Source organism: Hippichthys cyanospilos, chromosome 20, assembly GCF_059441005.1.
Source record: "Hippichthys cyanospilos isolate Australia breed blue-spotted pipefish chromosome 20, RoL_Hcya_1.0, whole genome shotgun sequence".
Taxonomy (NCBI): Eukaryota; Metazoa; Chordata; class Actinopteri; order Syngnathiformes; family Syngnathidae; genus Hippichthys; species Hippichthys cyanospilos.
In genome coordinates, this window is record NC_142388.1 from 7995082 (window position 1) to 8019674 (window position 24593).

Below are 24593 nucleotides of genomic sequence, written 5' to 3' on the forward strand. Positions count from 1 at the left end.
CGTCCTCTTGTGGTTAGACTGAAGTAGTGCAATCTGGGGACGTGCAGTGTAGTGACGAAAATAACTGCAATTTGTCAAGATTTTGATTCCGTATTTATTTTATGCACTGTTCATTTTGATTTAATATTCACCATTCAGGGCAAAGATCCCATTTTCTTTGTATATCTGCTGTACAACGACAATAAAGGGACTCCAACCTATTTGATTCTACTCTATTTTATTTGACACTTTATAGATCAGTTTGAAACCCAGTCGGGCATTGTGCTACAGTGTAAATATTATTCAAGCAGTATAATTATACCAAATAATTTCCCCACATTCTGCTAAAACTACAGTTAATTGCAATTAATACTTTTGGATATGGTGTATTTTGCTTTTCTGCAGTTGGCTGGCAACCACATCACGGTGTCCCCGCCTACTGTCCGAATTCAGCCGAGATAGGCACCAGAAAGCTTGCGACCCTTGTGTGGATAAGCCGCTACATAAAACGGATGGATGTAATTAGATAACTCACAAAAACTGATAATAGACTCGTGAATCAAACTATCCACAAGATGGCAGTGTTGCTTAAAAAATACTAAATTCGCGTGCCAAAACTTGCAAAATGTAGTTTCCGCTCCTTTTGGGGATTTTCACATTGGTAAAGGACGCTCAGTGGGGACAACGCGTTTAGTGACGTCACAAGAAGCTAAAGTTCCGTCAGGTTTCCTTCACATCGAGCCGCGTCACATGATAACGTGATAATGTGCCGGAACTCATGATCTTTGACCTCGGCCTTTTCTTGACTTGACACAAACATCCCTTGGTCATTCTGTTCTCCCTCAATGTTTATATTTGCCCTGCTGTGAATGTGTTGTGACATATTGTGCAACCGAATGTGCGTTGATGTTATGATTCCAACCATGTAAGGTTGTGTGAGGATATCCAAACATGCAATTCCACTGTGTGTAGTTGTCACCATGTGGGTGGGAGACCTACCACTGTTTGGCATGTACATTTGCAGAGCACAGCTGTCCACTGCAAAGTCGAATAACATATGACCTCTCGTACACATTCAGCACTAATTGTTTTCCCCCTCGGTTTGGTTAGAACTTCCTTTGGAAAACAAAAACATTTAAGTCAATGTATTTTGCACTTTGGTAGAGTTTTGAAGCATTTCCCAATCTTTATTGAGCCCTTAGTAAATATTATATATATATATATATATATATATATATATATATATATATATATATATATATATATATATATATATATATATATATATATATATATAAGATATAAATTAGTATGTGGAAGAATAGGTGATGATTCCCAAGTTGCAGTTGAAAGGAGAAGTATCGTATTGTTCTCCAGATATAACGAGCTTCAGTAAAAATATATGGCTCTTTCTAAACATGATTTTATTCACATTCTGATCTTGAGCAGCCGATAGTCATTAAATTTTAATGCAACAGTGTTCGGAAATGATACAAATACATCTTACGGCCTGGTATGACGATTTGGCAGTTTTATGCCATTTATTTTTCAAATTATTTTATACTTTTACTTCCTACAACAAGTATTGGTACTGTCTAATGGCGAACTTTGTCAAGACAGACTTTTTAACATCGGCAGCTGATCTTAAGCCATTAAAATGACATGAATAAGGAGTTTCGCATTTTGTTTTTATGTAAACAAAAGCTATTTCCAAATTTGCAGCATTTATTGTACATTCCAAATGAGTGTCATGATTATCTGCCACTTACTTTTATTTTTAGATGAGTCCAGGTGTGCCTGGCTCATCGGGGTGCCAATCAACAAGGCTAATAATTACAATTTTTCAAAAATGAATGAACGTTAGGCATAATTATCAAACGACAGCAGGAGCAGCGGCAGAGTCACGAAGGCAAAGATAAAGCGAGCCTTTAATTGAATGTCAGCGGGAAGCTGCAGGCTGTATTGAAGCTGAAGGGCACCCTTCCCAGGATGCTTTGCTACTCATGAGTAGGCGGGGTTAAGACTCACGGACGCATGGCGAGAGGAACTTTGATGGCTCCTGTCTGAGTGGCTCTGCCTTAAGGATGTTCTCATACTGTATTATGTCATTACATAATGTGTTCTCCAGCTGTGTTTGCGTCAGTTTTAGAAACCTTAAGCGTTGATGACAACTGTAAAAAGTAACGTGACGGACTTGATGCGCCATCTGCCCAGCGTGCCCCCGTATCAAGATCAGAGTGTGCTGGGATAGGCTCCATGGACTGATGGACATTCTGGCATCATGTCACCGACTCATTGTTTGCAAACAGGATGTCTGTAGACATAGAAATGGACATGCTTGGTCAACAAATACTGTACGTAGACTAAGTATGTCAAACGTATTTTAGCTCAGGGAGAACGTTGAGGAAAATTCATAAATAATCTATACCAAATTTGCGTACAAGCATGCCAAGTCGCTAGGTGGCAGTAATGTCTCAAATTCTGTCCAATCAGAAAGAACCTTTGCCTTTGACGTCACCGGTATTCACGTCTTTGGTGGGAAAAAGAGTTAGCGAGATGATGCAAATCTCTGTTGTTGCTGGTTACACGTAAACATGAAACCGTAAGCTTGGGCAAATCTCCAAAAGTCACACACTTTGTTTTTTGAAAAGGAATCAACTCACAAAGTAACAAAGATGATAGTTAATTTGTGCATTACATTTGTTTCTCTGGAATAGTAATAACAACCTGTGTCAATTTGACCCAAGGTCATGTGTCATGCATGTGTGATTTACTTTCGTTGGGTCGTTTTTTATGCTACCTTTAGAAACTTATTAAACTTACAGAAAAGTCCTCCACGCCCAACAGCCACCAGTTTAAAAAGCAACCAAAGGCCGAGTTCAGTGCTGACTTTGCAGCCCCTCCAAAAATCGCAGTAATGAGAATCCAAGCTATTCCGAAAGCGCTTGGGGGGATGAACCTGGCTTGGGAGAATTCTGTTCTGATGGTTTAGAATGTTGAAGGCTGGCTGGCCTTCAGCTGATGCCCCGTAGGTCTGCATGATACGCCGCATTCAGCCAACATAGCACTAAAAAGCTTTGTTCACGTAGAAATTAGCCAAGATCATCAGCCAATTAGAACAAAAGATTTTGTTACATGCAGTCATTACCGCTGTATGTGTATCACATGTCGAAAAAACCACGAGCATTTTGGCGGGGGTGTGTGAGAATGAGCAGGAATGAAGAAAATAAACGTTTATCTCGACGCAGGCCGACTTGGGCGAGAATCTTTAGTAGTCAAAGCGGTGCTTTAAAGCTTCTGTTGTGATCAAAGTGTCGCGGATTAATCAATGTATTGATTGGGCGGGTGCCTACAGAAGTCCAGGATGTGATTGGAGGATTTAGGCAGGCTCAGTCACAGTTGACTTGACTGACCTGGTTGTTGAAGCCTGAGCTATTTCAGGCATGGCGCACGGTGTGGAATGTAAGATTGAGTATAGTGCTTTATTTTAATAAAGTAATTACATGCTTTATTGGACAGTAGAATTTTGATGTGAATCCCCAGGGCAAAACCTGATTTTTTTTTGTATACACATATAATTATGCATATGACAATCTGGCAGGTATATCTGGTAGATATTTTTTTCTAGTAAACCAACAAAAAAAACAGCTTAACATACATGGTAACTTTTTGGAGTTTTGGTGGTAACGTCTCACTAAAATTGGTCCTTTTTTATGGGGGGTGTTAACGACACACTGCAAAATCACATATTGTCTTTATAAAATAGTTCTAAAAGCCTAACCCTAAAAGTTGCTGATACCATCAAACCTTTGTTATTGTTTTTTTAATGCATTGCAGGTCTTGTCAAAATATGATTTTAGTATATACATACAAATTACGGATGGCGGGCCACAAATGGTCCACAGGCCATGGTTTGGACACTGCCGACTTCCACAAACTGCACACAGCAGTGTTCGAAATGACGATTAAGCTGGACGTTTTCTGGTCACATGTGCCAGAGGGGGCGGAGGGCGGGAGGGCGGGGGGGGGGGGGGGGGGGGGGGGGGGGATATGAGCGCACGCGGAGGCAGGGCCGGGACGCAAGGTGGGGTTGGGGGTGCTGAACGGACAGCTCCCGCCTCATAAAGTCCGACACGGAGCTCCCCCCCATACCCAGAAGAGAAAAGCAGCACAACCATGAATCAGCCCAGCTCGCCGTCGTCCAGACCCGCGCTCGCTCTCGCCCTCGCCCCTTTCCCCTGACCCGCAGCAGAAACCATGAAGAGGCAGAACGTGCGGACCCTGGCCCTCATCATCTGCACTTTGACCTACCTGATCGTGGGAGCGGCCATTTTTGACGCGCTGGAGTCGCAGACGGAGACGAGCCAGAGGCGAGACGTGTCCCTGCGCCGGGCCGAGCTGCTCCACACCTTCAACTTGTCGGAGGCGGACTTTGCCAGGCTGGAGAAGGTGGTGCTGCAGCTCAAGCCGCACAAAGCCGGAGTGCAGTGGCAGCTCGCCGGCTCTTTTTATTTCGCCATCACTGTGATCACCACTATCGGTAAGTCAGCCGTCCTGTTTTGAGAGGAGGTGGGGGGACTTGTTGAGTTGCGATCAAGAAGGCTGCGATATGTCGAAACGTGGTTTTAAAACACGAGCGCTTTACAACATCGCTCTTGCGAGCAACACTATGCACCACAGGTGTCCTCTTGCGGCGCATCGTGTGACCGCTGCACTCATTCAAGACATTGGAACGAAACGCACAAATCTTCGCAAAAAGTAGTACTGGTGTAAGAGGGAAAAGTATGGTGCAATTCATATACTTAATAACAAGTATAAATACTTATAAGATATTCAAAAATGAATGATGATGATAAATTACTTTTTTTTGGTCCTAAAAACAAAACGTCAAAACTTTCAAATGCTTCTGAAAACGCATTTTTAAGCACTTAGCTGTTTGCAGAAAATGAAAAATGGTCAGGTTTGCAAAAAAGGCCTAATTCTAAAATTCTTTGAACTCCAGCTTTCTTTTTTTTGTCCCCACAAACAGGAAATAACATCTCTCTATAGTGCACAAGCATATTGTACATACTACACACACAATATAAATATATATATATATATATATATATATATATATATATATATATATATATATATATATATATATATATATATATATATATATATATATATATATATATATATATATATATGAAGTCAAAAACAACCATAGACCTGCTTAATTTAATGACTCAAAGCCACACGTAGTTATTCTACAATTTGTGAATTATTACAGTGAAAATTATGACCTTTTTGGAGTACATATTTTGCTCAAAGGTTTGACATTGTTTCCAGTATTCTATGTGTTTTGACGTTGCAAAGTCATTCCAGATAATATGAATATGAAATAACATTCATTAAGAGTAGGTTTCCATTCACGTTGACCACAGAATCAGATATGCTTGAAGTCCAGCACAGCCATGCAAACATATTGCGTCTGGCCTCACAAAAGCAATCTGAGAGGACACCTTTATAAATAGACAACATTGTTCCACATCAGAGCTTATTGAGCTTGGAGCATTTGGATGAATTACAGAATTGGGGGTCATCTTAAAGTCAAAACTGTGTTGCAGCTGCACTGCCTCTTTAAACACAAAAGCACCGGCAGAAGAAATGATGCTGCTAGGGATTAAAAAGCTGTGATTAGAAGATGCTTAAAATGTTGGTGTTGCTTCTCTTCTGCTTGTGTTACGCCAGCTCCAAAAAGCCCCACAGACCCTTTATTGAGCTTGCTGCCTCAGATACAATCCTTCCCTTTAGTGATTTTTAACTGTTTTGCATTGCAACTCCCCTCAAAACTGATTTTAATACTCAGTTTATTCAAAATGAAACCAAAAGGCATATTATTTGCTTCTGCTCTGTTTCGCTACATTTTATTGCAATTGTAAAATCTTCGAGGAGGAAATTTGGCCTCAATCTTTAATCTTCAGCTCTATGGTATCAGCGAGTCTTCTTGCAATTGAGGGTAAGGGAGAAGTGACCTGTGGCTTGTAACCCAATCAGACGCGGGTGGCTAATTGCGGACAAATCCACCCGGAGTCTTCTGTAACTGGGAACCTTGCGGCTGCTGAAAACACATAGCGATTGGTATTCCAAGCTGCCATTACATATTCATGATAACACCAGAGCCCGACTGTTCCATTGGCCTTGTGGCTCCCAGTGTGGATGCTGAACTCACTCAAGATCAAGCAGCAATGACCCATTGCTATGATGGTTATATTTAAGCACATTCTCCTGAGCGTAATATCTAAAAATAGACATGAACCTCATTTTTCATTGGATTTCTTTGAAGTTTTAATACAGGCGTCTTTAAGAAGTTGATCTGAGGACCGTATGAGGACAAGAGAATCACGCGAATCATAATCTACCCGTAATATATAGCAGCGGTGTCTGACCTTTTTTCAGTTGCGTTCATATGATATTCAGTAACTCCATTAGACTTGGGTGACATCATCCTTTTTATCATCCTCACATCCATATAAAGCTTAGCAAAATAAACGCATGCAACATCTTGCAAAGAGTATTGCAAAACAAATCAGCAATGTGTTGTTCCATGTTCCATTTAATTTGCCTTCATTTGAAAAGGAAAATCAACTTTTACAGCATTACATTAGATTAGGTGCAAAGACTTGCACTGTAGCGTAATCGAAAAATGTACCAATGCCTTTGACATATCTTATCATAGTATTTCAAAATTTCAAAAAATGTATCAATGCCCTGAATGAGCATTTACGCATCTGTGGGATCCGTAGTGGGGATTGAATTCTTTGATATCTGTTATATAGCGTCTTTTGTGCAAATTTGACAAATTCTGTCACAAACTGAAGCTTTTATGGTGGTGTGGAATAATCTTGAAGCTCTAAGTGCAAGGAAGCAGGAAGGAAAAAAAGTCTCAAAATTAATTTATTTTGCAAATCAAAAAAGGCAGAGATTTATGAAAATACTACACTAACAAAGTACAACACCTTAAAATTCAAAGTATGAAATGACCACACCAAAACAAAACCACCCATCACGAAGGGGTACTTGCAGACAACTTCAAATACACATCTATTGCGTGTTGTGAATCATCTATCTAACCAAACGGATCTTTGACGTCTATAGTAGTCAACGGCACTGAATGAGTGGGAGATTGTGTTTCGGAGAGAAGCGAATTGCAAAAACGGACGCCCAGAGTGGATTGCCTTTGTGAGGGAAACCGGCGGCACACGTGTCCCATGTGCGACCACACATGAAGGTCAGGCAGACCATGTGGAGGACAAACATGAGAAGTGACTTATGGCTCACATCCTCCGGCTGTTATCTGATGCACACTAAAGCCGTAGGATCCAAAACATGGAGGCATTTGCTTGTGTTATTCAATCGGTGGCTTCTTCTAATACATCATATTGTAATATTGTAATAATATTGTGATATTGTATTATTGTAATATTGCAAACTTTCTGTTTGCAGTTCAATAAACGTTAACATGTTCATCAGTTTCTTTAACAATTTAGCAATTACGTTGCTTCATGTTCCATTTAATTTGCTCTTAATTTGAAAGAAAAGAAGCCTGTACTGCTCCTGCATTAAAAAAATAATGCATTAGATTTACAGGTACATGCAGAAAACCTTTTAAAATCCTCTTTAAAGTCCTTCACGTACCCCAATTTGACAACCACTGGACTAGATCAACCATAAACCTCTAGATACAAATGTACGGAAGCGTTTATAACAGTAGAAGACAACAGACACACTTCACTACGTGATCTTAACCAGTACTACTTTTACAATAGTATTTTTTTACACAAGTACCCTCGACTCTACTTAATTACAAATGTCTTTTGCCACCTCTGTGAAAGCGCAACTGAGAATGAATGCTGCAGAAGTGCGGCTGCAAAGCACTCTCTTGTCGCATACTTGAATGTTTCTCCACAAAAACCAATAAATAAAATATGTTAACTTTGTCCCACCTCTATTGTCGTTGGATGTGACTCAGGCGATTGCATATTTAGAGAGCACCGGCTATGCATTTTTTATGCTAATTACTTACATTATCATCATGGTTATTATTCAGAGAAAAAATGGTTTGTGCAGTAAGTGGTTAAGCGTACAGGAACTAACTTTTCCACTTTGATCATTTCTTGTCTAGGGTGATGGATTTCCAATGCTAAGCTAGCTACGTCAGTTCAGAATTGGTCATTTTGATAGATGGCAAATTAATTAAGAATGACAATGTAAAAATTGATGTAGTTAAAACATTGCTAGCCAACACAAATGTTTAAACCAAGTCACTAATGTTGCTACAAAGCATTTAAAATAATTGAGGAAGGTAATTGATATCCAATACTAAGCTAGCTACGTGCTCTCAAAATGGGTTACTTTGCGCATGTTGGCAAATGTCGAATACGCTTTTTAATTAATGATGATGATGTATTAAGCGTAGTTAAAAAGAAGGACGTCCGGCTCCTAATCACGTGATCGGCCAGATTACAACATTATAGGCCGTCGTTATGACGCAATAGGACATGCAGGCGTTGCATTACCAAATGGATGTTTTGGAAATAATAGATGTCCTATCCTTGAAATGACAAAATGGACCTTGAAAATGGGATGACATGTATTGTACTCTTGAACTGAGCACTTTAATGACTAAATGACCTCAGACGTTTCTGAGTCACTTTCGTCTCGGAGACTCAATGACGAACACTGTTTTTGTGTGACTTCTAATGCAATTCAACAAGCAAAGACAAATTAAAGTGTCTAGTAGAATTGTTTTCATTTTCATCCGCAGGTGTTTCTCAAAACGGAGGAAGATAGTTCAAATATTGATCACAACTTGCTTGCGTATGTCTTTCTTCCTATAATGTAGCTTGCGTCAAGATGGGTGGTCAGTGGTGGAAATTTCAATGGCGTGCATTTGAGCGTGTGTCCGCCAACAAAGTGGAAAGAGATTTATTGGGCGGAATAGCACTTAGTTTGTCTGTTCACCAATTTCCACTGAAGCAGATAACTGGCAACAATTCCCAAGCAGGTCCAATAAGAGCAAACTTCACATACAGATTTGCAGTTGAGCTATACTGGGTCACTAGCAGCTTTTTTGAGGGTTTGCCCTTTGACAATTTGGTGGCTGAAAGTCAGTTGAGTTTTATACTTTATTGGCTCTAGATAACGAATGCTGAAAATTCGCTAAAAGGTAGACTGTTATTTTGATGTGATTTTGGTAACCCACTGGCGGTAGATTATGTTGTAATTATGACAATCAAATTCTTTACCACACAAGTAAAGAACATGTACATAAAAAAATAAAAAAGGTGGCTTCGTGAGAATACAACATTTAATTGATTTGGATAACTACCGTATTTTACGCACTATAAGGCGCACCCTCAATTGACGACATATTTGAAAACTTTTTTCCATATATAAGGCGCACCGGATTATAAGGCGCACCCTCAATCAATGACATATTTGAAAACTTTTTCAATCACAATATAGTAATACTCAAATTAATAACAATAATAACTCAAATAATAATTCTAAACTCTCAATAGCATAATGACTCAATGTCAATATGAGCGACCTTGTTCGACTGTAAACACACAAAAGAAACAGCTAAAGCCTACTTTATCACTTCATTCCCCATATACGAATCTCAATATTGATCCATATATAGGGCGTACCTGATTATAAAGCGCACCATCAGCTTTTTTAAAAAAAAAAAAAATAAGGCTTTTAGGTGCGCCTTATAGTGCGCAAAATACGGTATTCGAATTTAATGAATATTTGAGAACAAAGCTGCAAATCTCTCTTGGTTTATGAGATTCACATGGTATTGTCATGCCTTTGTTCCGATTGTGATGTTTATTCATGTCTTCAATAGGGACACACAATGAGAGAGGTTGGCGGGTTGGGGCTGCTTTGTTGGTAAATAGATTAGTGGTACCACCTGCGTGCATTGTTGTAGCACAATTTGTCCTTGTGCTAATTTAAGAGGATTTCATACAAACAACTTAACAAATCAACAAATTAATTCATTAATTAACCAAAGTGACGCAAACAACAAAACACGCACCCTATGATGAAATCAGCAATTCTAATGTTGACATGGAAAAAGCCATGACACAAACTTATATGACAGCGTAAAGCTTGAAATTTCGTGTTTGTATTCAAATGGACAAAGAATCCTCCATCCAGAACTTTTTTTGCATCTAACGTCTATGCACTTTTTACCTTCAATGTCTTTACACGGAAAACATGACGCCATGGAAATTCTTAGTCGCGTGTCGTGAATCATAGGTACTGTATATCAAGGCCAATTTTGTTGATGGTAGTGACTCTTCTTGCTTCTGCTTACTTCACGTGACTCACACGAGCCGCCTCTTCCACATCTGCTTTATGCTCCGCAGCCTCAATGGAAAGTTGCCTGACTCACTAAACAAAACATTAGTATTTATTAAACTCCGCGGTCCAGCCGGATGGTCGCGATTGGAGTTGAACCAAACCAAATAGTGCACGGTAGTGAGAGCTGAGTGTGTTTAACTTGAAGCTCCCTCCTGACCTTATTCTTGGTTATAAATATACACCTCATGACGGACATGAAGAATACGCTTTACTCCAACAAACTGGATTTTTTTTTTTTTTTTTTTCATGTGAAAGGAAGGATACCTAGAATCCCATGCCCTGCAATATGTGCCTCAGAGCAACCAACAAATTGAATTTTTAATGTCATAATCCTATTAGTGGACATTTCGAATTTATTATGAAAACATGTCATCATGTGCAGAAGAGTAGCGCTGCCAAAGTGGACTAAACTTAGTTTTGAGTGGCCAACACATTGAAACGCACTTGAATGTACATTCCAAAGTATTTACAAGTACAGTGTTACCTCAAGATACGAAATGAAATCCTTCCGGATGTTTCGCATATTTTTTTCAAAACTTGAGTCCAGTTTGTTATGTAAACTATCTAATTCGTGCCAAGCACAAAAAAAAACAAGGTAGAACATAGTTGTGAGTACCTTCAAAGAAGATTCTGACAATACTGCAACCAAAAAAAATATACTGTATAAATCCAATGTTATGCTCATGCCAAAGATGTTATCGTTTTGTAAATGATTATTATTTTCAGAAGTAGCAGTCGTGGTATCAGTAGTATTATGTTTCCTTGATCAAAAGAACTCTAGGGATGTAAGTTGCTCCAGAACGTGCAGAAGCCTGACTCTGTGCTCACATGGCTGCCCGTCTCCCCCATTTCTCCTCCCGAAAAGGAAAGGTATTGGGAACGTGAGTTGTGTGTAGACACTTTGGTTATGATTCCCAGAACAATGATTGGATTAAAGCTGCAGCTCCTGGTTGCGGTAAGAGAACGTTTACAAGAAAAGATCAGAGTTCAAAGAAACATTTAGGTCACGTGCACAAGTGGAATAATTGCAGGGGAGATATTTTATACACTGTACAAGATGAAGCAGCATCGTGAATTTGTAAATTGTAAGAGACAGGAAGTGCAAAGGAATCTGTGTGATGGAGGCTTAAAAGCACAGGATGTAAAAATGGATGTTTTTGTAAAACAATAACAACATACATTTGCCTGTTGAGTGAAATTGCATGACTTGTTAGTTCCATGAAACAAACACAGCTGCCAATGAATTTGACAAATGAAAGTTTTTTGTTTTTTTTAAAGGCAGGAATCGTTTTATGTTTATCAACTCAAAAGTCACCATTCACACAACTGACATTTCCCCAGTGCTCTCATTTCCGGTCAAAACACTCATACTTGATATTTATTTGATAAACATACTATCAAACTTTTTTCCCACCATAATATGTTCTAATGTTCTAAGCTCAACACGAGTCTGACTCCAAAATAAAGTACATTACAGTAATCCAGCTTGGATGTCACAAAGAAATCTTAAAATGCTTCTGTGCCTGTTTTTTTTCCCACCAAGAGCTTTACATACCAATATAAATGAATATAAATACATATTTAAAAAATAGCTTCCTGTAAACCCCAAAATTGTATTCTTGAGCACATTAATGTCTCCTATAGAACTGAGCGCTTAAAACAAATGAGTCCCAGCCGCCTTCGAGAATTCTTCCCTGGGGATTGCACAGTATCATGAAATGCAGCTTTCGCACACATTTCTTGCAGGGTATTAGGTGGGAGCGGGTTTTTATATCAGCTGACTGCATTTTGATATGTGCCCCTAGCGCTGAATGAAGTCTCAAAAGCGTTTCAATGACGGGAGAGCTACCGTTTACGGGAGCTTTTCCGCCTCCCCAGGGGAAGGCGGGGCTAGGCAATATTGCACAATGTAAACGTTATCAGGATTACAAAAGAAACATTACACGGTGTAGCTGATAGACGGTGATGTCATTTGTAATATTAAACATGTAATAGTGACCTTAAAGTCACTTACAGATTTAAAGTACTGTTGTGGTAGTTTCACGTTGCAATATTTGAATATTATTTTATTTTTGTCACTCTTTAAACTGGAATTTATCCTGTGTGGCATATCAAAAACCGTGGCACATTCATGGAGCTTTGAGATGGATATTTTTGGTTGACCTATTCTGAAGGTCAACTGCCCGGCTTGGTCGACTTTTTTTTTTTTTTTAAATCTCAGTCCTAAAATGTAAATATCTGAATATTTTGTTAAACATGATCAGAGCTAGTGACTCAATGAATGATCTTATTCGGTTGAATTAAAATCTGAAATTTGCAAATTTAAATGTCACTTTTTCAGAATAATCCAAACAGATGATAATTGGAAAAGACTACATCATGTCCACTCCAAGTAGCTCACAGCACTGGAGTGATTTGGTCAACAGCAGCAAGCGACTGCAGCTTGCCCGCGTATATAGCGTCTCTGAGGGGAATTTGTTTTCCAATTTGTTTTGAGCATCTGCCTAATATCGCAACAAGCCAACCTGAATGAAGTGGACTGTCACACACTGACGCCTAATCATAATAACAATAAGTCACAGGTGAGTTGTGTTTACCCTTGAGGTCCGCCATCGTGGTGCAGGTTTATGAGTACACATTAAGTAAGGCGTGAAAGCAGAAATCCAGACTCTTTGATATCCTTGGGCTAAAACAACAGACTGTGACTTTTTCTTTTCTCAAGTAATGCCAATATCCCACCCATCATAAGGAATGAATCCTCGGCTTCCTGTCCACAGGCTACAGGGGCAAATGGTGGCAGAATGTGCATGGCAATTACCACAAGTGAGTTTTACAATAATTGCTCGAAAATCAATTTCAAATGGAAATGTATTCCAAAGTGTGAGGAGAACCGGGGCTGAAAAGCAAAGATAAGCTTGCATTTTCTGTACTGGCCAACAGATGAACAATTCATTCTTGCCTCATTTAATTACCTTTGCTAAAGGTGCAGTTTGAGGATTATTTCAAATTAGTTTTTTTATTTGCAGACTTACCCCAAAAGTAAATGACAGGGCTGCAACTAACCATTACTTTAATAAGGGATCACTGTGGAATCTGATTTTAAAATAACATGTTAATTTCTATCATTTTATTGAAAATGTGTTGTTTTTCACAAAGATAAACAGTTAAGCTTATGTGGAAGGTGACAAACATGGGAGAATATTTACTGGTGAGAGGATGATTAAACCCATTGATATATGAAAAATGATTATTGATGAATTTGATTAATCGTTGAATACAGTTCTCCCTGTGTTTATTGCTGGCGTTATCTTCCCAAAAAATACCTGCAGTAAAAAGAGGCAAAAAAAAAAAAATTGTTCTAAAACAAAAATCAATGAAATCACAAGATAGCAAAAGGTGAACCACGTTATAGCGAGGGAACACTGTGATCAACAGATTGATGCAGCTCAATCCGTTTTTATAAATTTCAAAATATTGTCTGTTACGTCAACTGGAACTTCACAACTCTATAATGTAAGTGCTTTTGTAACAGTATACAGAGATAAAAACTCATGGACATGTAATACATCCAATTCAACTTTCCACTTAATGCACACACAATGTAATTTCCGCCACCGGGCTTTGATGTTTATCAGCGGGCTTCTCGGTGTCTCTTTTTAATCCAGCCTTTTTCCATATTGCATTAACGCTTTCACTAAGTAAACTGATCGGTGCATCATGTGCCCGGTTACATAGCCAACACATGTCACTTTAGGACAGCATCTGCTCCCTAAAAGCCGCCGGACTAGTTTTATGCACAAGCGTTGGCACATATTGTTGGAATCAGGTGGCACAAGCAGGCGAGCGCCCAATGAAACGGAGAGCTGAAATTGTCGAAAAAAGTGAGAACATGCTGCACAAATGAGACAGTAAAGCACAAAAGTAAAGAAAACATTTTGAAAGCTGGGGGTTAGGCATTATTTTGTATTGCAAATTTGGCAAAAATCTTGTTCAATCTCATTCTTGTCTTGTGGGATTTGTATCTTGTCCAATCCCTATTGATTACATGGGTATAATATACACATTTTTACCTTGGAATCACTATTGCAATATTATAAAAGTCCAAACAATAAATACAGAACAGTATATTCAAATGTAGTAACCTAAAGTAATCTAATTTGATGAACAAGTCCTAGCAAGTCACGGTTGTCAAACTCAAGGCCCGGGGGCCAGAACCGGCCCGCCACATCATTTTATGTGACCCGCCAAATGCTGATTTGATTTCAAGTTTCTAGCTAAACTTGCAAATTGTCTTCAAAAATAACAATTTTCTGTTCCCGAACTATCTTTTGAACAGTTTTTATCTGCCTCTGTTTTCAAAACTACGTAAAGATGTAAACCGGCAAAAACGGTGTTTATTAGACACAAGTTTTTTTTATTTTTAAGTCCTAAATTTCCAGGATTTTAGAGATATTAAAGAGGGTACGTTAAAATTGAAGCTTTTTTAGACTATTTTTAGATTTATTCCGGCCCTCTAACAGTACAATGTTGCCCACGATAAAAATCAGTTTGACACCTTTGAAGCAAGTGATTCTTCATCACAACATGCTAGGTCAGAATAATTAACCCAAGCGTGGGTAATAGTAAACCAATCTGCTCTAAGATAGAGAAAGCAATCAGTTATTTAAACAGTCATTAGAAAGTCTCATCTGACTACTCATTCATTTAAATACAAAGTATTGAAGAAATTTGCCTGAATATTTTTGTATACTGTATACAGTGCAAGTCGATCCCAAGGCTTGGTCATTTTGAGGCAAATTGTCTGCTGTCGGGGGTCCTTGAATGATCACATGGGGACCTAGCTGTCTTGTTATTCTGTATATTATTATTGCAACTACTGTATGTGTTGGCACTGCTACAAAAGAAACAATTTGAAATTGCAGTATCTCATTATACAACATGCTCTCTCTCTTCACTTTTTCCTCTCTGGTCTGCCCACACGGGTGCACTTTGAAAGCCCAAATGGAGCACTTGAAACACATCCGCCAGTTCTTTGTGATGACCTCTTAAAAGCCCCTGACTCAAATATTTGTTTTTGACTAAATGGGCCTTAGAGTTACATTTTGTTTGTTTTGCTCTTGCTGCACTAAATCAACAATGTTGATTCAAGTTAGTATCATCTGCACCAGCTTAAGTGGTGTATTTTTTTTTAATTACAGAATCAAAATGAACAATTGAAACAATACAAAAGGTTTTGTGGCTGCTCTCTTGAACAGCTTTCTTTGAACCCAAACCCCCTCCCAAAAAATGACCAAGTATAGTAAGGTGTTTTATTTTTTGTGAAAAAACAAAGACCAACTACAGTAAAGCATTTCATTTGTTTAAAAAAAACAACAACACCACAAATGTCTTTAAAAAAAGACCATTTCTAGTGAGTTGTTTTAATAACAAAAAAAAGATGTACAGTATCTTTAGATGTTTTTGTTTGGGGGTTGGACTTTTGTTTTAAAGATCACCTATCACCCATTAAAAACAAAGATCATGAATAGTAAGGTGGATTTTGGAGAAAAAAAAGAAAAAGGCTTTTTTTCTGAGAAACGAAACGGCCATGAATGGTAAGGTCTTGTAAAGTTAATTGATATTAGACCACGAAAACACCAAAAAATTTCCATGTCAATCACAGACACCTTTTTTATGGATATTTTTCTGAGTCGTAACACTCTCATATGCATTCCTTCATCTTTTCCACCCTTAATGATCTTTCACTAGTCCCTCCCTCCCCAAATCGGCGCGTCCGCCCTCATGACCGATGTTGACGCAAAGCGCCTTTCAGTCCAGCTGTGTTGCGACTTTTAAAATAATTTTGCATCCAGCATGTATCGCTTCCATAAATCACCTGATTTATTTAATTAGTCAGCCCCTCATAGAAATCTCACACTCCACTTGGAATAGCTCGCTTACTGAGCTCATGGAAAACTTCGAGTCTGCCAAGTTTTCTTTTCATATCCCCTAAAAAGGAACCTGAGGAGTACACACGCTATTGGACGTTGTTTTATTTTTACGGTGAGAGCAAAATAGAAGCTTAAATGGTCAGATGCACAAAGACAAATTGATGAATATTTGTGTGAATATTTTTGTAGGACACCTCTCTGACAGGACGAAACTATTAATAATACGTTATATAACACATTGCTGCAGTACTACTATCCTCAAAAGCTTGCCCGATCTTTTTTTTGCATGAAAAATAAAGCGACTGTTGTTTTTCTTCTGCTATTCCTCGAAACCACCGCGTTTGCTCACATGCTCTTTTCGTAGCAGCTGCCAAGAAAGTTTCAGGTCAAAAGTCATAAATGTAATGGAGTGCGATTCGGCGGACCAAAGCTGTGTTTAAGTAAACATACGACGGGGTCGCGTGGAGTTGGAGGTGTCTGCGATCAAGAGATGAAGTTTGTCTGTGGGTCCAAATGTGGGAAAATCTGCTATCATGGTCATCGTTTGCAGTCGTGACATTTTGTGGTCAGAGTTACAGTCCGAAGGGTCAGGGATTGATGTCTTTGGCCCGCCACAGCTGGAGATGAAAGCAAACCGTGGAAAAAAAAAAAAAGCATCCCAGGGAAAATGAGTGGGGCCCCGCTCGAAGACAGCCTGTTCCAAAGTGATATGAATACAATCCGTGTTTATTTGCAGTCGTGCGGAACATTCCCTGATATGTGCGGCCTTTTAAAGGGCGCTGTAAACGGAGATAAGAGCGACGTCACACTGTTCAGACCACCTTCAGCTGCGGTCCTGCAAGCCGCCGACAACATTATCATTCTTTTGTTGCACGAGTAACGAGTTTACATCGAGTCAATAAAATTCTAAGATGTACTTACAACCCGGAATGACTTTTATTTACATGTTAAATTGCCTATAATAAATTCAGGGGTACTTTGAGCTTGAATTCTTATTTCTTCTCTTAGGTTGAGGCTTTAACATGACAAATATGGAAAATGTGAAGCGCTGTGTGAATTCTTTCAAGGTGCACGGTATAAATAATGACTTCATATTTTAACATTTTTATTATCGAAATAAATCTTCATTCACCCCCCCATACACACAGACACACACACACATTTCTATCATAGTGGGACATCCTATTTAACCTAATGCATTTCCTAGTCCCTAACCATAACCATCACATTTGATTACCTACCCCTAACCCTTGCACTAACCTCAACCAAAATCCAATTCAGACCGATCCTCTAAAAGCAAATTTTGACCCTCCCAAAGAAGTTTAAAAGGTCCCCACAAAGGAAGTAAAACCCAGGATTTTGTTCTCATCATGTTGCAAAAACCAAGGGCGCGCACACATGTTTACCTATGCTGCCAATCTCCAAAATAAATTATTCTGAGAAAAATTCAGCATGATGAATAGTTTTAATGTAAAAAACAAACCAGGCCCAAAGTGCTCAATGAGATTAGATTTGGATGACACAAGTGCTTGAGGCCAACTGATGCCCTGGACAATCATGCGATGCCATTCTTTTGATCTCCTTTGAAAGCGCACACTTGGAGATGCCCAACTAATGAGTGTAATAAAGACGCGGCATGCTGTGGGTGGTGTTGTGTCTTCAAGTACCCCGAGTAGCACTTATCCATTTGAAAAACAAGACCAGAAAAATTAACCCAGCACTCATGATTATATTATCAATTAAGGACTCTGAACGTTAATGTGGCACACTGCTGAATAGAGCTGTTCACCCATCTGCAGAAAAAGATGGAGGATTAATAACTGAAAAGATTTTGAGGGTTAAAAAAAAGTCATCAAATTTAATATTCAGGTTTTTTTTTTTTTTCCTTTCTGAAAATGATGTGCTATGAGGGTTTTAAATGAAGTCTATCTTAAGGCTTTAGCTTAAAAGGTGCTCCAACGTCCACAAGCGCTAATGAGAGGCAGCAGTGAGGATGGTGACTCGGGTGCACCTGTGCTCCGCTGACATTTATAAGCCTCTCCTGCTTGTTAGTTTTGCATAATAAATCTTTAAAAGGCTCTTAGCACAAATGTTATGCAGTTTTCCTTATTGCCATTCACATGATAATTACAGAAATTAGGTTATAAGACAAACCACAGCCTCAGGTTGAGGCAGAGTGATTGAAAGGAATCTCTTTACTCTAGAAAATATGTATTTGATCTTCGTTATCTATCTAACTATCTATCTGGCGCGATAAATAAAACGCTGCAAGAATCTTCTAAATGCAGCTTTACGCTGTCAAGCAAGAAAGCTATCCATTATAGCTACTTCTATTATCATCATTATTGTACTTACCATCGATTTTGTTATAGTAAACACAAGTAAGAAGAGGGAGAACATGTAAATTTCACACAGGAAGGTCACAAGTGAGCTCCAAACCTCAAAGGCAGATGTGCTACCACTATGAAACCATACTGCCTATACCATATGCAACATTAATGCAAGTGTTTACCACGGGCCACCGGATCTTTAAAGATTTTCTTTCATCATTTCACAAATGAAGCACATTTCACCAGCGCACACCTGGATGCTCCTACAGTAGATGGAGCATCTCAAATGCCTTGGGGACGTTCTGTCTCATATGAAATTTCTTACAGTTGACATTGAGGCACAGGGTATAGGAGGGGATGAAAAGGCAGGATGTGGACGGCTTCAATTTTATTCACAGCAGTGGGGCTGCTGGGGCTTGTTGCCTCCAGCTCCTGCTGTTGAAAAGCACAGCTGTCAATCAGGTGACACGGTGCTGCCGATATCTCCTGACAGCTGAGCTACAGCTGAACATTGTGCTGTTTTATATATACGTTACATATATTTATAAAATGGCCTCGCACGTCCACGAGTAGAGCCCATACCTGAAAAAATGTCAGAAGGGGGAAGCAGTGTTCACACTTAGAATTGAATTTTTTTACAACAGCACTTTTTGTAACATCTGCACCATGCTCAACTTATGTACTGATGCCTTCATGCACTCCTCTCTCACTCGTATGCAACACACAGCTTTGTCTCATGTAGTTTCAACGCACTACTGTAATTAACTTGCAGCAACATTGCCAGAGGAGAGGGCACTACTACAAGACACGTGATTGGCTGTTCGGACTGTCATTCAAAAAAATAATAAATCTGATACAAATCACATGTGCAGAAAAAAAGGGTTTAAGATTAAGATAATTATCATCATTGCTTGAGTATGCATGATCTTCTCTCATGGACATTTTGGGTGGGTGGTGTGCTTTGAGTTTTGTGACACTATACAATACGTGCCTCAATGGCTGAGACGTGCTTTGTATCACGTACAACTAATACCAAACAACCAAAGAAGCAGACAGACCAATAGTTTAAAACGCATAAAACAGGAGAGCACTATGTGGCAGCACAAAGGGTCATTTTCTTTTTCTCTACCGTGCAAAACAAGATCCAAGAAATACACCCTGTGGTGTCCTTTTCATTTGAGCTGCAAAAAAAATTGCAAAGGGCTAATTAGGTACAAAAGCACTAATTAGGTGAGGCTACTCGGCTGAGAACAATCGTCAATGAATTATTTAAACTCTCTCTGCTGTACATGACACCAATCCTTGGCCATTCCTGCCACACGGCTGTGGAGTCTCATCTCCAATTTAATTCTGCCGTTGTAAGATGAAGTTTTTGAATTCATCAGAAATTACGTCCACAGAATACAAATCAGCTTTCAGCAGGTTCGACTCTTTTCCAGCCTGCCCGTGTTTGTCGCAGCCTTGTTGCGGTGGAGGTAGATTGAATTAGTTCCGCCCCAGTAACCGTCTCTCTTTGTCGCCGTCGCACAGGGTATGGCCATGCGGCCCCAAGCACAAACGGAGGGAAGGCATTCTGCATGATCTACGCCCTCCTAGGCATCCCTCTCACGTTGGTCATGTTCCAGAGTGTGGGTGAACGCATCAACACCTTCGTCAGGTTTCTTCTCCATCGCCTGAAGAAGTGCCTTGGTATGAGACGGACTGAGGTCTCCATGTTCAACATGGTGATGGTGGGTTTTATATCGTGCTTGAGCACCCTGTATGTGGGGGCCTTGGCTTTTTCCCACTTTGAGGGATGGAGCTTTTTTCATGCCTACTACTACTGCTTCATCACGCTCACCACTATTGGCTTCGGCGACTACGTGGCGCTGCAGAACGACCAGGCTCTGCAGAACAAGCTGGACTACGTGGCCTTCAGCTTCATCTACATCTTGACCGGCCTGGCTGTGATCGGAGCCTTCCTCAACTTAGTGGTCCTCCGCTTCATGACCATGAATGCTGAGGATGAGAAAAGGGATGCGGAGCAGAGGGCTCTACTCGCCCATAACGGCCAGGCCGGCATGCGCTGCTCGACGGATCAAGCGTCTCCTTCCTCCACGGCGTCGGGGTGCGTTGGAGGGAGTGCCATGGGAGGCGGCGGGGGAGGTGCGGCGAGCAGGGGGCTGCGGAACGTTTACGCCGAGGTGCTCCACTTTCAATCCATGTGCTCTTGCCTTTGGTACAAGAGCAGAGAGAAACTGCAATACTCCATCCCGATGATCATCCCGCGCGATCTCTCCAATTCTGACAGCTACATGGAGCAGGGAGAAGCCTTCTCCAACCCGCTTCACTCCAATGGCTGCATGTGCAGTCTGCAGCCCCACTCAGGCATCAGCTCAGTGTCCACAGGTCTTCACAGCATTAATGTCTACAGGAGGCTCAATAAACGAAGGAGCTCCATCTAAACTGCTTGAGGAAGACATGCTGTTAAGGCCACTTCAATGACCATGTGGTAAAGGGAGCGCTGGACATCAGAAGGTGACAATTTCAGTCCAAAACAAACTCACAGTGTTTGCATGACAGCAAGGTTGGGCAGTCCAGAAGACCTCCACTAAAATGGTCAGTAGGTTAGCCTGTCTATGTTTTGAGGTTGGGCTTCGAAACTTGGCTCTGGTCACCCTCGATGCATGTTCTGCCCAGGCTGGGAATCCAGCTTCTCCCGACATCTAAAAAGCATGCACCCACGGCTGGAACTTAGTTTGTGAAACGCGTCCTTAAATAATTCGCACATCGAGTATTTTACGGTACCGGTTTGCAGTTGTTAGCGATAGCTCCAAAGTTAGCGGCTAGCAGCGCAAGCGGCACTATGCGCTAGCAGCATTCGCGGGTAGTAACACTCGACTGCCCCACGTAGGCTGGTAAGAGGCCTTGGATTAATTTTCAAAGGCAGTTCAATAAACGCAAGCCATACTAATATCGCCGATGGATGTCCAAATTTCAGCTGGGGTAGGCTCCAGCTTACCCACGACCCAAATGAAGAAGAGTGGTGTAGAAAATGGATCCATGGATCTCTCCTAAGACCAAAAAACCCTAACTGAACATTACCGTTGCCACACAGATGTTACGTTATTCATTGTAAATCAAGTCACGTCATTTGTAATGCATAAGATTGGACGAAAAGGGACAGAGACAGCATGAGGTATCACGTGTAAATATTACCTTTGTTAAAAAAAAATGACTGTGTATATGTTTTACACATTTGGAAAAAAAAAAAAAACAAGTGTATATATTTTAACATATTTTAATCCCCCCCACAAAAATAAAAGTACTGAAAAGATCTGAGTGTCTTTTTCGTTGTGTCATGTTCAAGCCAAAAGTTCCAATAGGCTTTGCCTTTTTTTTTTCCTCTGATACTTTATGTTAAAGTGGAGAATGATTGTTCGAAATCAAACATGGAGATATGAGAAACTAGTGTCTTTGTTTCAAACACTGGGACCCATTAAGCTCCAATCAGACCTCAGTTTTTATACAAATGAATTGAATCTTTCTTTTCTGTTGGTTCTTCTCCATCTGACTATAATTATGTGTTTTCTTATTTCACAGTTTTTGCATGTAAACTCACTTTGTACATACTAGAAAGTGATGTCCAATTCACCGCTGCACCTTAGATTTGTTGTATGCTTTAGGATACTGGAAGTCACTACATATTTGTTTCTTGTACAGAAACCACAAGTTTTTCTTTTTTTTTTTAATTTGTAACATATGTATACTTTAGTGTTGATCGGCCTCTGAGTTTCAACCTCATGCACTTTGTTCAAATAACACACATCAGACTTCAGGTCTTCATGCAGTGTCCTTTTCCCCTTCTGTGATGTTTGGTTCGGCTATAGTTTGGTTTTACAATGTTCTACTAAACAAGTTGTGGGAATGTTTCTTTGTGACACATCTATTTTTCTACAAGCAGGTTAACTGCAAAATACAATTGTACCCAATAGGCGAATCGCAGTCAACAATGTGTGTGGCTATAAATCATCAGACTGGGTTTACTTTATTCCTAATAAAACATATTTTGGTCGAAAACAAGACTTCAAGTTTCAACTGTTTACACTTATTTCAGAGATCTGAAGTAGGAAACTTCCAGTACAATAACAAAAAAAAAGTTTTAATCTGTATTTTTGAGTTATAAATTTGTTTAAATTGCCATGCAAGTTGTTAATTTCCAGTCTGGATGCAGGGAGTAGGAACAGTATCAGGCAATACCTGGCCTTACGGATGGGGGGAAAAAGGTTGACCAAGTCAGGTAAGTCAGCTTTAAAAGTATGCCTACTAAAAATATTTGCATCAAAGCAGTTTTCAACACGCACCCTTCTTGTAGATGTACGAAGTGCTGTAATGGCCGCAAGGGAAAACAACTTCAACCATTCACGCACCCAATCACACCTAAGTACAATTTAGAGTGTCCAATTCGCCTGACATGCATGTTTTTGGAATGTGGGTGGAAGCTGGAGTGTCCGGAAAGAACCCACACAGGCTCGGGGAGAACATATAAACTCTACACAGTTAGGCTGGAGTGAGGTGGATTTGAACTGTGAAGTGGACCGCTCTACCGAACCGCCCGTATTTTAAACACTGTATCTATATTATTATCAATATATGATGATCGACATTTTGGAAAAAAAAAAAAAAAACAAGAAGCTCTGAACCCGCAAATGTTTTTAGAGTACCCCTTAACCAGGGCAAAGAATTTTTGGAGTACAAAAAAAAATCAGTTTTATTTCTTGCTTGCCTGCTGTAAAATTGCTAAAGACAATGCACATCCTCATAAAATTAAGCAAAGAAACAACGATCGTTTACTTCATGTTCCAATTAATTTGCTCTTAGTTTGAAAAGAATGACTTACAAAGCCACCAGCGAAATCAACAAAAATGAAGAATGTGACTCAGTCACAAACTACAAAGATGACCAGGCTAACTTGCACTATCTTTGCAACCCTATTGCAAAGGAGTGACAAGCAACAACCATTCAATTAAATATTGTGGATTACGACAGCAAGGGATGACATGATGCAAGTTGACAGATAAAGTCAACACTGCAGTACTGACCTGTGACACAGTTATGATTTATTTGAACAATGACTGTCGCTAAGGTTACAGCCTGTGATACCCCACTGGTAATCACCGTGAAGGTTTAAGTTCACAAATGGCATCTGACACGATCAAATTCTCCCTGCATGAATGCCTAAGCACTTCTTTCGATTACTTTTGCGTCTTCCAGCGGTAAACACTTGACAATCAACACAATGCCAGTTAGAAGTTGTGGAATTTCGAGAAGTCTTATTTTAAAGGGGAGACAACGAGGCACATTTATTATTATTCGATGAGGCTGATTCTCATCAACGCTCGCTTTTCAAAATTGGATTTGAAAGCACTTCCTTTCATGTCTCCTATCACCGGCGCAATCATTTGTCATTCTTGGCTAAACAAAAACACAATTTGGAGGACTATTTTTGCAGCAGACCAATAAATTTCTGATCCGGTGTGTGATGGCCTTCCTCCACTTTCTTTCAGCAGCATCACTTCTGCATACGAAGTGACCAGTCTTCCATTTGGTTGGCTTAGGCCAGCTCATTTTTCACGGCTAACTCAAGAAAAAGCCTGGCTGCCAGGACCTTTATCTCGCAAGCACTGAATGTCATTAATGGCCCGCTGCACTCTTAATCACACGGAAAGAAAATGTCACCTCATGTGCTGAAAGCCGTCTCGTGAGGATCGCAGCAATATATTTTGCTTTTCTACTGAACATACATCGGAATAACAAACTGCGCTTCGTTCTCTAGTTTTTTTTTTTTCTGGGTCGGAATACCTATATGCTTTATTTCACAATTTCACTACAACCTTTTTAGCATTTTTAAAAATAATTTAACTATAGCGATTTCAGAAAGCTACTTATTTAT

At 39.7% G+C, this 24593-nt stretch overlaps 1 protein-coding gene across 1 annotated transcript; it reads left to right on the forward strand.

The window, feature by feature from the left end:
* Positions 1-4079: 4079 nt before the first annotated feature.
* kcnk3a (potassium channel, subfamily K, member 3a) lies at positions 4080-22738 on the forward strand. The gene is made up of 2 exons (XM_088404017.1): positions 4080-4519; positions 20192-22738. The coding sequence occupies exons 1-2, from the start codon at positions 4237-4239 to the stop codon at positions 21103-21105; spliced, it is 1197 nt and encodes a 398-aa protein (XP_088260143.1). The 5' UTR covers positions 4080-4236; the 3' UTR covers positions 21106-22738.
* The last annotated feature ends 1855 nt before the right edge of the window (positions 22739-24593 follow it).